The sequence below is a fragment of the Babylonia areolata genome, chromosome 20 (genome assembly GCF_041734735.1).
Source record: "Babylonia areolata isolate BAREFJ2019XMU chromosome 20, ASM4173473v1, whole genome shotgun sequence".
NCBI classification, from domain to species: Eukaryota; Metazoa; Mollusca; class Gastropoda; order Neogastropoda; family Buccinidae; genus Babylonia; species Babylonia areolata.
Window position 1 is genome coordinate 3,145,703 of NC_134895.1, and position 15,574 is coordinate 3,161,276.

Sequence of the window (15,574 nt, forward strand, 5' to 3'; positions counted from 1 at the left end):
GTGCAGTGAACACCCGGAACCCGGCTGAACGGGCTTTAATAGTAAAAGTGGTTTAGCGTACATAGATTTGTTAGAACGCAGTGACGTCTCCTCGAGTAACTTTACTGAACTCAGCGGACTTCTATAGCTGATTATGGTGTAGCATAATTTATGTTGATCAATCCGCATACCTCCTTGAAACTGAAACTGACTCAGTGAAAGTGCGGTGAGGTTAGTTTTAAGAAAATTCGAGCATGAATTGAGTTCAATGATGCAAGTTATTCAATATCTAAAAATAAATAAATAAATAAATAAATGTAATTGTATAAAAACAGTGTTGACATGATAGCAGCCATGCACTGAATTTTAATCCATGTCAAGTGACTTACAAATAATCACAATTTTTCATCAAAAATAATTACTGGTGAGATTCAGGATTGACCACCATAACAAGTATACGATACCCACCGATTCCTATTATTTCTGTTCTTTTTTCTATTATTATTATTATTATTTTAGTTTATCGTTTTCTTTTAATACATTATTCGTTTTATTACACTTTCAGTTTTTCTGTTCACCGATGTTACTTTTTTCAGTAATAAGACGTACTGTCTATTTCCGCCAGTACAGCGTTTCATCTGCCTTCACTGCGAAACTGCCTTTCCACCAGCCAACATGGACTCCAAAACGCCTATGATCAAGCTCGCCAGAGTAATTATACATTGTTTCTATCCTTCATGTATTTTATCTTAAGCATTATGGTTTGATTTTCTTTCTGTTTGTTATTCAGAAAAGATAAGTCCAATTTTTTGTTGTATGAAATTGTACGAATTAGGAGACTTTGATGGAATACGGTGAAGCACATGATAGCCACGCGTGTATCAAGCATGGACGACCGTTCGCGGTCTCACCGTGATTTCCCCATGCTTCAAACCTGTAGATCCTATACAAACAGTGCACGTCTAAAATGATTAAGACAAAATTAGTTGGGATTTTTTTGTTTGTTTTGTTTTGTATAATATTTAAATCGGAATGACCTTTTTAAAACTATAATTTTAATCAGTGTGTTTGTTGAAATGTGTCACGACACTAGAACAGTCCAGAAACTGAGAAAGCTGATTTCCCTGACATGCGCATGGGCAGACATCTTCTATTTTACTTTTAATGCCTAAACGATTATTTTATTCAATATGTGAAGTTTTCCAGGGAAGATGGGGTGGACAAGTTGATCAGGCGATTGAGAAACTTTAGAGAAAAACTTCAAAAACTGTTCTCATACAACTTTACAAGTCGCAAAAACCATGGACAGGAATTCAAACATGGGTTCACAACTCAAAATGATTTGAGGAAGCAAGGTATTTTGACCCAAGTGATTTAAAGTTCTTCACTGGATGACTGGCAAAACTAGAAAAATAGATTCTGATGTTGGTTTTCTGGTATGTCGATTTGGACACAAAGTTAATTTTAAAAAAAGAAAAGAAAAAAGATTGTTCTTATTTCAGCATTCTTATCTATGGACATCTAGTATGTTCAACTGTTTAGTCGTAAGCCAACTTTTTGCACATTGTCAGTTGCATATTTTTTCAAGAAATATAGTAGTAAACTAGTAATACAGTGTTTCAAGGCAGTTAAGTTGATTTGCTATTTTCAAACAAATCTTGTTTCTTTGACTTTGATAGTTATAAGATGATTTACAACTTGTGTTACAATTCATATATTTTTTTAATGATAAAGGAAATTTGAAAACTTAATGAAAAAAATGCATGAATAGTGTGATAATTGACAGCTGACCTAGTATAAAATATTGTGATACCTACCTCTGAATAAAACAGTTTTAAGTACAAGAAACATTAACATTACAGTAGAAGTAATGCTCACTGTTAGAGCCTACAGCTTGTACCACCAGAAATAAACACAGTAACTGAGGAAGTTTGTTTTCTGTTTCACTTCAAATAACAGCTGTCTTGTCCAAAATAATAATAATAATAATAAACTGGTTAAAACAGTATGAAAAAGAGAGAAAAAAATCTTTCAACAAACTCTGGAAAGAATTGTTGGTGATTTTTTATCTATTGTACAAAGTACAATAGTACTAGCAGTATTTGATCTGATTCTGATGATGTCTGTTTCATAATTTATGTAAATTTTCTTGTTGGAACAGATATGTTATTGAGACTTGATCAGCAGCATGATACTTTAGTCACTTTGTTCGATGCTGACTTTGATCATCTCAGATTATTGTAGCAGATATGTTTTTAAAGCCTAAGATTGGTTGAATTGTAGATAGGTTCTTTTTTAAGTCAATTGTTTACAGTTGAAGTCAGTTGATAGCATTTTTATATTCTTCAACCAAGTAATGAGCAAAATCATTGATTTTAGATAATGGCATTTTAACACCTAAGATTACCACAAATTCTTAAAACAGCAGGAATATTAATTAACTTAACGGTCAGCCTCCAGTACTTGTAAACAAATCAGTGACCAGAACTCCCATCAACCAAAGCAGGTTCTGTTTCTGCACTTTGCTATCAATCGCAAGCAGAGACTTATTGTTCAGTCTTGTCACACTTAAAATACCTATCATCATGTGTCATTGATTGTGGTGTACATGCTTTTAAAACTGAAATCTTTACACTAAAATCTGATGATATTACAATAATAGACTTTCACTTTCAATGTTAGTGAAGATTTTTTATTTTTGATGTTTTAAATTGTTGTATGCTTGAATGGTGAGCTTGATGGGGCATTACAAATCTAATACCATGTTGTCAATCAGGAGTCTGTTTCTACTAAACTAAAAGTATGAGTTAGAATAACTTATACTTCTGTGGTATGGGTTGCCATGAAAAATCCAGTAATATTCATAATTTATTGTTGCTTTGAGATATGTTGAATAGAACTGGATGTAAATTAACGCACAGGGTGATACTGACAAACAAATTATTGAAATTAATGAACATGTTTTTTGCAGGTGACTAAAGTGTTGGGACGTACCGGCTCCCAGGGCCAGTGTACACAGGTGAGTACTGGACATTAATCATTTTTTTGCGTGCATGCCTTGCCATGTCAGTGTTCCTTGAGACATGGACTGATAGGGTGTCTGGACTGATAAGGTGTCTGGTTATGTCATATACTTTGTTCTAGAGGCAGAACAGTGACTGCTATACAGTTTCTGTTTCACTTACAGCATGCTGTTTACCAGTTACTAAATGCTGTTGGTAAATTTGTAAGATATGCAGATTGAGCATTTGCATTTGCCTAGTTTATTTTTTGTGTCTGGATATATAAGATTTTTGTGTACTATAAATCCCCATGTCTCTTCCTCATTTGTCTGGAATTTTTGTGCTGGAAATTTTCTGGTTTTTATCCCTTTCTTTGACTGGATTTTTTTGGGTTTTTCTTTCTATGGTCTGTTAAGGTGGTTTTTTTGTTTTGTTTTGTTTTTTTACATTGCAGGGCATTCATTCAGTCTTTTTTTGTTTTTCCTTTTTTTTTTTTTTTTTTTTTTCAAGAAAGTCTTGAATGTTTTTGTCGTTTTGTGGACTTTGTAATTAGTTAATGTTATATTCTTTTTCGCATTTTGAGTGTTTGACATACTTGCTGGCTTTTCATTCGCTCTATATCACTCTCTTTCTTGTAGGCATGTCCTTGATTTGTGTGCATGAATAATATAACTTGTGCTGATTTTTCACTTCCACCTTTTTTTTTTTAATATCTTTTTTTTCTTTTTTTAATGGGATTGGTTACAGCCCAGATGTGGACCTTTGCATTTGGTTGAGCTATAAAAATTATAACTGTAAGCAATGATGATAAGTGTATGAAAACAAATTAATAAGTTTTCCTGCCTAAAACTAGTTTCAAGAACAGGGCTCCCCCATGACATGTGGTATGCATTCTCTTCAACTCTTACTTCACTCTGTTTTTGGAATTAAACGTGAGTGTAGTTTCCCTCTGTACAGTGAGCAGTGAAATGGGTTCACTCTTACTTCACTCTGTTTTTGGAATTAAACGTGAGTGTAGTTTCCCTCTGTACAGTGAGCAGTGAAATGGGTTCACTCTCTCCATTACTCAGCATCACTGAGAAGTTGCTGCCTTTTGTTTCTTTTGTACTGTACATCAAGCTTCCAAATCGCCCCTGCTGAAAATAGGTTGTGTTTGTGCACCCTCATGTTGAAACAGAACAAAACTTTTATGCTTAACATCACATGATTTAAATCAGTATAGTGGCAACATAATAATTAGTATGTACATGGTAAGTAAATATCCTTACAGGTAATACAGAGTGAATCTGTCTTGAATTTAGTAGCACTCCTAAGGTAGTTGTGTTAAGAGGTTGGTTTAAAGCCAGACTTGAAAGAGCTCAGTGCGGATGAAGCGAAGGAGGGATCTCGTTCCAAATGCAAGGTCCAGAGACAGAGAAAATACAGCGGCTGACTGTGGAGTGTTTGAATCTGGGTATGGGTAAACAAGAGTGGATCCGAAGCCTGTCCGTAGAGAGCGAGATGGGTTGTAGAGGTGAAGGCAGCCACAGAGATAGGAAGGGGCACAGTGCCAGATTTGTGAATACATTCATAACATAGAGTGCAGGTTTCATATGGGTTATTTTTGCTTCTTGTTTATTTGAAAAGTGTTTGTGTGTGTGTGTGGCAGGTCCGCGTAGAGTTTCTGGACGACAGCAACCGTTCCATCATCCGCAACGTGAAGGGTCCAGTGAGAGAGGGCGACATCCTCACCCTGCTGGAGTCTGAACGTGAAGCCAGGAGATTAAGATAATCAGTCATCTCCTTTCTTTTGTCTCTGTCCTCTAAGGTGAGTTTGATGGTGGATTACCCCCCACCCCCCCTCCCCCCCCCAAAAAAAAAGCTAGAGATTTGAATAAATGAATAAAATGATCCTGTATCAGTGTATGGCAGAAAGTGACATCTTGAAAAGCTGGAGGTAGCTTTATAAATATTGTGTAGAATGGTCCTGAATCAGTTTTCGGTTGCATTTGATTTTATTGTTTGTATTTCATGGACCTGCCAGCTACTCAGTACTGCATTTAGACAAATTATAGCATAGCGTGCTCTGTCAAGCTACAGGATTCTAAGCTGTTGTACTCACTGTAAAATAGCTATGCTGAAGTTAGAAAATGAGACAGCTGTGAAATGAGTAAGTAATACAGACATGCTGCAATGTTAATTTCTGTGTTTTAAGCTTCGCTTGCAGTTTCAGAGTGTAGTCAAATTTGTCAAGATACTGACAGTGAACATTTGGTTTGATTGATATTTGCACTTCTTTTTTTTTCTTCTTCTTTTTTCTTAACATTATTTATCTATGCATCCATTCAGATTTTGTCTCTACTTTCCTTTTTAACTTTGCCAGCTACATTCTTGTGTTCGGTTGATTCAATATTGAAAATCTACTCTTACGTCAAGTTAGGGGTTGGCACATCTGTACGTCAGTTCAGCTAAAAGTGAAACTGTTTAGCTCTTGATCTGCCATCTAACCAGAATGTCTGTTTCTTTGTGATATGTTTGACAAGTATTTTAGAATTTATATGAAGAAAATCCAAGCCGGAAAGCTGTGAGGTCAAGGAATGGTGAAATCATTGATGAAGCATTGACATCTTCACATAATTTTAGTTGTATACATCATTGCATGTGTTTATGATTTCAAGACAAAACTTGCTTTATTTTTTTTTCATGTTTTGCCTGATCTATGCTTATGTTTGTACTATAAAATGTTTGAACTTTAAAACTTGTTAAATTTGTAAAAATCATATTGTGGCATATTGTAGTGTTCTGTGTCACTATTTATCACAACAGATTTCTCTGATTGAAATTCATATTTCTTCACCTCCTATTTATTTGAAATAATAATAATAATAAAAATTCTGTCTGAAATTATATTTGTTTTTGACAGGAACATCTTTTTTGTTGCTGTGGTTTCTTTTTCAAACTGTGGTTTGTGCTGCACATGAAACTGGTTTATCGTTCTTTGAAAGACTTGAAATATGACACGTCATAACTTATAACTAATGTAAGTAATGTAAACAACGAAACGCTGTGTGTGTGTGTGTTTCAGACTCCATTGTCAGCGCCAGAATGCAGGCTGGTGTGATGGACAAGCTGAGGGGGGCGTTTCTCTCCCTTTGCTGTTCAAGCTTCGTTGGGTTTTGAGTTTGTCAGACCTTGATGAATCAGTCTCAGGAATAAAACAATGGAGTCAACATGACGTGTGTGTGTGGCTGATTTGATTGACCAACTCTTGACTTTTTGTCTCTTATGTCTGTCTCTCTTTGACTGGTTTTGGCTTTTTGTCTCTTATGCCTCTCTTTAACTGGTTAACTCTTGTCTCTCCGTCGATCTTTCTCTCTTTTATTGACTAACTTTGGTCTCTCTGTCTCTGTTCATCTCTCTTTGATTGGCTGACTCTTGTCTCTCCATCTCCGATGATCTCTTTCTTTGATTGACTAACTCTTGTCTCTATCTCTGTCAATCTCTCTTTTGTCTGTCTTCCTCAATTTTTGCTTCAAATTGACCTATTGCTGAGTGAATGAATGTGATGAGTTGTCTCCCTTGTACCACCAGTGCTCCAAACCAGTTGAGCTGTTTGAAGGGTTCATGCAGGTATTAGAAATCTATTTAGAAAAAAAGGACTTTTTTTTTTTCCTTGAAAACCTTTGAAAAATTACTCTGGTTTGTAAAAGATGTCAATTTGAGCTTTCTTCAATGTATGAAAAAAAATTTTCATGATTAATGAATAATGATGCACAGCAGCAACAGATCCTACCTTCAATTTAATTTTAGAAAATTAGTGAAGAGGTCCCAGAAAGATGTTTCTTAGGAAGCCAATACCATCTAGATAGCAGACACCAATTCATTGTAAGCTTTCATCCAGGTTCCCAATGTGACAATAATGATTTTCAAGGGTTGAAGATTTTTCACTTTTTTTAAAAAACTGACTTTGATGTGTATTCAAAAGAAGAAGAAAAAACAACTGTTAATGCTAGCAACAATACAAGGAAATTTTTCCCACACCGTTTTAATTTGTTTCATAAACCCTACTGTACTATCACTGTATCAGTCATTATTACAGGTCTATTTTCCTGCACAATTACCACTCCTAAAAGATCACTGTCACAATGAGGATGGATACCATCACACATTGATCACTGAGATGATGAGCGTTCAAACCTCATCAGAGGCGATGTTACTGTGGGATTTGTGGGCTCCTTACTCGGCCATCTCTGTCACTATAACAAAATGTGTTATTGGCTTAAATATTTACATATATATATTATATATGTACAGTCTGCAGCCACATAGTGGAGAGTCCTGCAGCCATCTTTGGGAGTGTTACTCTGTTTTTTTAACATTGTGACCCAGACTCACGTCTTTGTCTCTTTCCAAAAAGTCTGCTTGCCTTGATGGGGGTAAATACATCCAAAAGTCTACTAGATCTGAGAGTTACATGCCACGGATTTAGAAATAAATACTCCAGCCTTCAGGTCTCAGTTAAAAAATTTTTTTTAGAGTTTGTTTGTATTCCACACCCACAGTCAGTTATCAATACTGTGTGAGAAGTGTTCAGAAAGGACATAGCAGAACCTGTGAGGATATCCACCATCTACAGACTTACGCAAACATGCTCATCAACAGCACACAAATACATGCTAAAAGTAAAACACAGACATACACAAATACAAAAACATTCTTGCTCTTGAATGTATGGGATGGTAGAATTACATATTGATTCACTTCCCAGCTGTTTGAATGGGGGATATCATCAACTGCTTCTTCGTGACTTAAAAAAAAGAAAAAATACAACTTTTGAAAACTGGACTGCCTCAAACAGAAATGATATTGAAGGCAGCCTTGCTGGTTTGCACTCCCCCTCCCCCCAAAAAAAACCCAAACTTGTCATAAAAATCACAAACAGTAATGAAAAAACCCCTTGGCAGGAGATAAATGAATAGATAGACACATAAAGGCCTACATTAATGAAATAAAGGTTTTATCAGATGATCTCTAACAGTACTTTTCACTCCCATGGACTGGCTTGTTCCAAGATGTCCTAAGTGAAACTGAAAATTCAAGTCCTGAGGTTGATAACAGGGCTTGCTGTGCAAATGGGTATTTCTCCCTGAACAGACTAGTTTGTTATTTTTGTTGTTTTTTTCAAAAAAGAAAAAAACATGTTCTGCCAAAGATAATGCTTATGATTGTACTCGGTCACAATGCAAAATCACAATCAGAATTTTTTTTTACACCGATCAGTGTTATGTGTTGAAAGCGCCAAAGTGCTGCAATATAATAATTAAAAGAAATGAATGTGCATACATCTGACTTGTCTGAGTCTCTCTCTCAGTGCACAGGAAATGACTTTCACGTCCAGGTTTCTATTTATATTCAGACACACGCACATCCACAACTGTTCTTGGGTATTTAGAAAACAATAATTATATATATATATATATAAGCAGTGACGCACATGCATGTCAACGTATTACAACCCGTGCAAGAAAACCGAAACATTATTTTACTCTAATTCTGTCAACACGCACTGTTTTCACACACATGCGTGCACACTATTATGACCAACACACGCACAAAACACACACACACACACACACACACACACACACACGCATTCACCTTTCAGACTTGTGCAAACAACCCTTCAAAGCCATGAATTTATTCAACGCTGTTGTCACGGCACGAACAATATAGTTGCTTCCTCACGACCAAAAATGTTTATCCAACTCAGCTGGCTGTCATAGTGTTTATATTCTGGCATTCCATAGGCCTGGATTTTGTGCTGTTTACAGACGAGTCGGCATAGTTTGTAGCTAACAACGGCCAAAGACGTGACAACTTGAAAAAGATCGCATGGCTTTTGTGACCCTGGTGTGAATGATTTAATCATTGCGCGTGCGCGCGCGTGTGTGTGTGTGTGTGTGTGTGCCGGTGCGTGTGCGTTTTGTTACAGCTATTGTCAGATTGAGGGATTTATGGGAGTGGACCGTTTATGGGTTGTTTTGAAAGATAGCCGGTGTACCTTCTCTCTATCCCTCTGTGTCTGTCTGTCTGTCTGTCTCTCTCCTTCTCTCTCTCTTCTATATAAATAAATATATATATATTGGTAAAACTCCTCAAAGGCCTATTCCTACCCCCCCACCCACCCCCTTACCTCCCCCTCCTCCCCGCACCTCCGACCCACCTCAAACCCCTTCCCCTTTTTCCTTCCTGGACAATACTGAGCATTCTTTCCGCTTCATTCAACCATCATCGGCCCTTGAATAATAATAACTGAATAATCGAAATTCACCCGAAAGCCGAACTAGCTGGAATTGAAAGTATAGCAATTAGACTCCATATAAAGAAATGCGCACAACAGAATTACGTGTAAAATTATGGATCAGTTGATAATTATCAGCAGGTCTTGCAGGTCCCTATACTCATTGAAGTGACAACTATTTTGTGTTAATTGCTCTCCGAAATCAGTAATGTGCACTCCCTAAATAGTTATAACGTCAACTGTGCGATGAATTTCTCAATAGGGGTTTAATTATCTCAGCAACAACCTGTAGCCTAAGGCGCAGCCGCAACCCGCGCCCACGCCTACACACACACACACACACACACACACACACACCGTCCGTCACACACACGCGCACGTACGCACATAAGGCCCGTTAATGATTGCTTTGGTTCAGTTCGTTGACGGAAAAGAGGTATAACAATTATATATGACAACCACTTAAAGCGTTCACTGAAAACGTGAATGGGCGTAGTCGTATTTTTACCCAGTATGTCCTGGCTGATACATTAACGTGATCAATGAGCGAACATGCCTTGCACTTTTTGTGCAGAAGCTGGTTCCTATATAATTATATTTTCAGTGTCTGTAAATAGACTGAGCGAGGTTTCACGAGATTTATAATAATTGTTTTGTTGGAAAGAAAATTCTTAAAATATCAATGAAATTAAAAAGGATTTTTTTTACTTCTTCTTTTTCTTTTTTTCTTTTTCTTTTTTTTTCCAATCAAAGAAGGCGTTGAGGTTGAGTGGTGGCGTACGTCACGTCTCAAGACTGTATAAAAGATTTTCAGCCCACTGAGAAATTTCATACCGATTGAGCAGTTACAGTTATTTTATTTTTTCTCAAGGCCTGACTAAGCGCGTTGGGTTACGCTGCTGGTCAGGCATCTGCTTGGCAGATGTGGTGTAGCGTATATGGATTTGTTAGAACGCAGTGACGCCTCCTTGAGCTACTGATACTGATACTGACGTGAAAATATAATTTATATCTACTTGCCATCATATTTTGCTGCCATGGATTCTCTCTCTCTGTCTCTCTCTCTCTCTCTCTCTCTCTGTAGCAAACCATCTCATCTGGACGAATTGTGTGGTTTCGAATCGAAATGAAAATTAACAAATGCATGTGAAAGTATATAAATGTATACTATGAATTATAAAGTCTGGTTTCTCATCAGCTGGGAAAACCGGATGATTTAGTGCTGTATATATTTCGAATTGATACTCGATCGACTCCTTTTGACTTTTATCTATCTATCTATCTATCTATCAAAATAAATTTCAAAGATGCATGAATATATCTATTGTATTCTAGATATCTATTTATACACATTGATACATAAGACGTATCACACACACACACACACCGGCATAGTTTTATATATATATATATATATATATATATATATATATGTGTGTGTGTGTGTGTGTGTGTGTGTGTGTGTGTGTGTGTGTGTAATCTTTTTCTTTTTTTTTTTGTTTTGTTTTTCTTTTATTTCTTTTTGTTTTATCCTTTAGTTTGTTCATATATGCGGTGCAACTGCACATCCAGTTTTTGTCCCCCCCCCCCTTTGGGACTGAGTCTGTATCTGTATCTCGGCATGTCTGTCCGATGTCTGTCTGTCTCAGTCTCACTCTCTCTGACTCTTCCTCTATCCCACTGTATCTCGGACTCTCTGTCTCTCTCTCTCAACACCTACCCATTCCCCATAAACCTTTCGCCACCCACACTTACCCCAACCCCACCCTTACTCCTCTCACCCCCTAGCCCCCCCTCCCGTTCCTTCCCTACCTGTCCCCCCCCCTCCCCTTTTCGCCCCCCCCCCCCCTCGACCCCTTCGCCCCCTCCCCCCCGCCCCCTCCCCCCTCCCCCCACACACACACACGTACCCCACACCCACACCCGCGTCAGCCCCAAACCAAACCTAGCTTTTCACTTTTTCTGCTCGAGTGCCGCACACAGACTGCCTTCGAAGGTAGCTAGGTGTGTCGTGTGCGGTTTATCGAGTGTGACAACGTTTAGCTGAAGACACTCCATACACACACATACAACGCACACACATACACCATGACATACACAGTGCAATACAGGCTTGTGGTCTGTGCTGTCAAGCTACAGATGTGTGCGTGCGCCTAATCTGTATCATGTGTTGGAGTTTGGATGAATGGTTTTTAGAGGCCCATCGGAAAAACACGTACAGAGAAAGAGATTGAAACAGTGGCCGAAAGTTTCATAATCATAAGGTAACTGCTTGTTGAAGATTAGTTGTTGTTTTGAGTGAAGTGTTTCTTAGTTTTGACGAAGTTTCTGTGGTTGTCTTGGTCAGTGAAGTTTTCATTTCAGTTGTTGTTGAACAGATGTTTAATTGTTCAGTGTTCTCTATATAGATCTGTCGGACTACCTGTCTGTCTGTCTATTTCTCACTCTGTATACCGGCTGCTTTCTTTATTATTATTATTATTATTATCAATGAGTCCTTTTTTTATCATTTTGATTCTTTCCCTTTTTGCCCTGAGGGCTGGATTAAGATAGCATGCATGCTTATTCCACTTCCTTGTCTTTCCTAATGTATCATCATTATCGTTACCTCTTTCGTTGTCAGTTGTGCCGTGCTTTTTATTTAATGACATGCCGACGGCTGAGAAAAGAGAAACAGAGCGCATGTTAAAATACAACACACACACACACACACACACACACACACACACACACACACACACTGACACACACACACGTACACACACACTCTCTCTTTCTCTCTCAAACACACTCTGGCACGCGCGCGCAACACAGAAAAAAACAGACGAAGAGACCAGGCAGACAGAGAGAGGGAGGGGGGGTGGGGGAATCCCGGAGAAAGAGAGAGAGAGAGGGTGGGGAGGGTCAGTGAGAGAGAGAGACAGACAGAGAGACACAGAGAGAGAGAGAGAGACAGAGAGAGAGAGAGAGAGAGAGAGAGAGACAGAGAGAGAGAGAGAGAGAGAATTTCCGTCAATCGCACCTCATGTAGCTGGCTGAAGACCGCGACATAAAACGTCTAAAAAGCAAATCAGAAAGACCCCCTGCCCGCCCCCCTTCCCATAACCCACCCCCTCCCCCATCCCCCTCCACGCCCTATCTCTTGGCCCTTACGCAGTGACTGTAGCAGACCTAGGTATATCCACTATGAGACCTCACACCCTCCACGTCCCGTTTCTAATTAATATTTAGTCCACGGCAGTACTGCAAGAAAACAGGCGTTAAATCCTCTCGTTCTCTACCCTTTTCCCCACACTGAAGTCCTGATCGAAATTAGCTGCCGCCACACAAGAGTTGCTTTCAGCTGGTTGAGCTAGAATGGTACGTAGCCATCATGCCCTTCAAAACATGGTCGGCCTTTACAACAAGTGGCAGCATTATGTACGTGTTCAAACAGTTTGGTTAAGGATCCTTTCGGCCTTTCTCCACCGTCCATACCTACCTCCCCCTGCCCCCCCCTCCCCCCAATCCCCCCGTTCCCTTTCCACACGCACACTATACCCACCTCCCCCCCACCGTAAGTTCCCTGGGAGGTGTTCTTTCACCATTCTGACAAAACCGTTTCTCCTGTGCCGGTGTATTGGCATTGACTGAAGGTAGCCCACTAGATCTTCCACCACCGGCACGAAATGACAAAATGCAACTGTATATAGGCGTGTAATAATGTTAGCTGTGCTTGACTATGTGTGTGTGTGTGTGCGTGCGGGCGCACGCATGCGTACGTGTGTTTACGTATGTTTGTGCGTGCCTATGTGTGCGTATGTGTTGAGGGTAGCTGTTAGGTACAAATGTATGTTAAAATGTATGTATGCATAGTGTGTGTGTGTGTGTGTGTGTGTGTGTGTGTGTGTGTGTGTGTGTGTGTGTGTGTGTGTGTGTTTAGTCACATTTTGGTGTATAACATTGATGTAATGTATTACGTTAACAACTGAAAGTGTGTTTGTAAAGCATCTAGAGCAGATTTCTGGATAGTGTGCTAATAAGTATCCATCATGATTATTATTGTTAGGCAGTTAGCTGATAAATTGAAATGAGGGCAGATAATTTTGGAATAATTAAAGGCATACACATAATTATGTCTCTTTCCCGACTTTTTTTTCCTTACATTTTAAAAATGATATTACTCCTTGTTTAATGCGATACAGAGCTAGGCCGAGACCGTTTCGAATGAATCATGATTCGAAAAAAAAAAAATTGTTTATTTATGTATAATTCACGATAATTCTTATTCTATAGTTAAAAAGGGAAATCCGTTTCTGAATATTGACGGCAGTATATTGTTATTACTAATGTCAACATTCCATGTGACATAACTTATTTCTGTCCGTAACAAAAATCGCTGGGGGTAAAATAGTGGTGTGCGGTTAATTTCAACCAGCTACGCCGACCGACCGGTGATTGACCGATCGACTGCTGAGTGAAATTGACGACAGCTAAAGCCGTCTGTCAGGTACCAGTTTCGTACACAATTGGGTCAATAATTGGCTGGCTTTATGCAGGATCAGAGGTAAAGTGAATCGATCGAAAGATCGCTGACTTTGTTCAGGATCAGAGATCTCTCTGAATGGAAGGGACAAAATCACAAGAGGACTTGAAACTGATCCTGTGTGATCTGAGAATGTATGGCTTAACTCCCTTTATGTTTAGAAACGCGCGTTTGCTGAAACGAGAAGGCGAGAAAGTTTGTGAAGGCTTGTGCCTGCCTGGGAAACAATGGTATCTTCGTCGTGCTTCGGGTTAAATCATGTGAAGAGTTATTGGGGTGGCGCTCTGAAAAAAACTATTCACCAGATTACTCCAGGTCTGTCAGCTGTGTGTCAAAGCCTCATGCCGGGGTCTTTTGCTAAACTGAGGGTTCTCCGTCCTTTCATGTTGTCAGTCCATCATGTTTTTGGTGATTGTTTTTAAGTCTTCCCCTCCCTCAGTATTTCTACAGAGGATTGTTTTAGCAAGTCTAATGGATCTTGTTCACGTGGTCATACATACGTAGTTTTCTTTTCTTCACTGATATCGGCACTAACATCGTAACAACTATGGTCCAATGTGCTGTTCCATGTTTGGATGCATCCTCACAGTCACAACTTCATATTTTCGTATTGATTAATGTAAAAGACAAATTTTTGTCTGAACTCGAGAACGTTTGGGAAATAATGTAGAAGTACTCTATGTTGTTATTGTTTTATTAGTGTACTGAACTGAATATATGAACTGTTGTCTGAATTATTTTAGATGAGCTCAAAGTCTGTAGCATGGAAACAGCATTGACAGTGTGAGCTGTCGTGGAACACAGTAAAGCCACACAATTCTCTCCCTTGAATCTTACATATGTGCCAGAAAGGATTAAAAAAAAAAAAAAAAAATCTTCAGATAAAAAACTCTTAAGCCATCAATCCGCTGATATCCTAACCCCCGCATGGGAATAGTGGTTGCAAAAAAACCTTACATGTTTATTTTTATTTTATTTTATTTTTTTGTATAAAAAATCACCGTCAGCAGACATATTTATTCCCAGGGATCTATTTCATTTGCTGTGTTTTGTCAGAGTGGGAAATTGCATCAATTGCAGATCAATACGTGTCGATCACGGTAGCATGTTTGTGTGTGTGACTGCGTTCAACATGCAGTGCTGATAAAAACTTGACATGACTTAAAGGTAGGTATTTGCCTGGGAATTATGTGATAGAATATGATCGATTGTTTTCAAGACGGGGTAGATAAAAGAGATTGTCTGAAAGTGTTTGGCAAACTTGTCTCAAAACAGTGTTTGAAGGTAGATAACCAAGGATCGGTTTTGCTTGAAAGTTATAAATGAGAGAATGTATTACTAACAAAATCTTTCTCTCTCTCTCTCTCTCTCTCTCTCTCGCTGACAGATTAGAAGAATAGGCTATGCCTAGAATCTTAATCTTTGAATAAAAAACGCGTTGAGTTCTGAGTTCTCTCTCTCTCTCTCTCTCTCTCTCTCTCTCTCTCTCACTCTCTTTCTCACACACACACTCTCTCTATCTCTGCCTGTTTGCCTAAACAAGCTTTGAAATCTTGATTATACAAAATTTGAATATCAACCAAGGATGATTTGGGACTGACTTTGATAATATGTTAACGGCACATGAGAAACACACCAAAAATCGTTTGTTTTGCAAAGAGGAATTGTTTATCTGATTGTGTAGCGACCTGCACATGATTTGAATATGGGAGGAAGAGACTGTGTCACTCAAGCTTCAAACGGATTCAGCTCAAAAGGCCAAGAATTAGTTAAATGATTAAATCGTGT

At 38.6% G+C, this 15,574-nt stretch overlaps 3 protein-coding genes across 3 annotated transcripts in view; 2 read left to right on the plus strand and 1 right to left on the minus strand.

The window, feature by feature from the left end:
• Nucleotides 1–15,574, minus strand: part of LOC143294860 (NADH dehydrogenase [ubiquinone] 1 alpha subcomplex subunit 7-like) — a 30,927-nt gene that overhangs the window by 7,487 nt on the left and 7,866 nt on the right. The gene's annotated exons all lie outside the window — the stretch shown is intronic.
• On the plus strand, nucleotides 580–6,190 carry LOC143294783 (small ribosomal subunit protein eS28-like). Its single transcript, XM_076606258.1, has 4 exons — nucleotides 580–690; nucleotides 2,951–2,998; nucleotides 4,630–4,788; nucleotides 6,046–6,190. The coding sequence occupies exons 1-3, from the start codon at nucleotides 655–657 to the stop codon at nucleotides 4,750–4,752; spliced, it is 207 nt and encodes a 68-aa protein (XP_076462373.1). The 5' UTR covers nucleotides 580–654; the 3' UTR covers nucleotides 4,753–4,788; nucleotides 6,046–6,190.
• Nucleotides 11,259–15,574, plus strand: part of LOC143294858 (uncharacterized) — a 64,744-nt gene continuing 60,428 nt past the window's right edge. The window contains exon 1 of the mRNA XM_076606372.1: nucleotides 11,259–11,525. The gene's annotated coding sequence lies outside the window, so the exon portion shown is untranslated. The remainder of the gene's footprint in view (nucleotides 11,526–15,574) is intronic.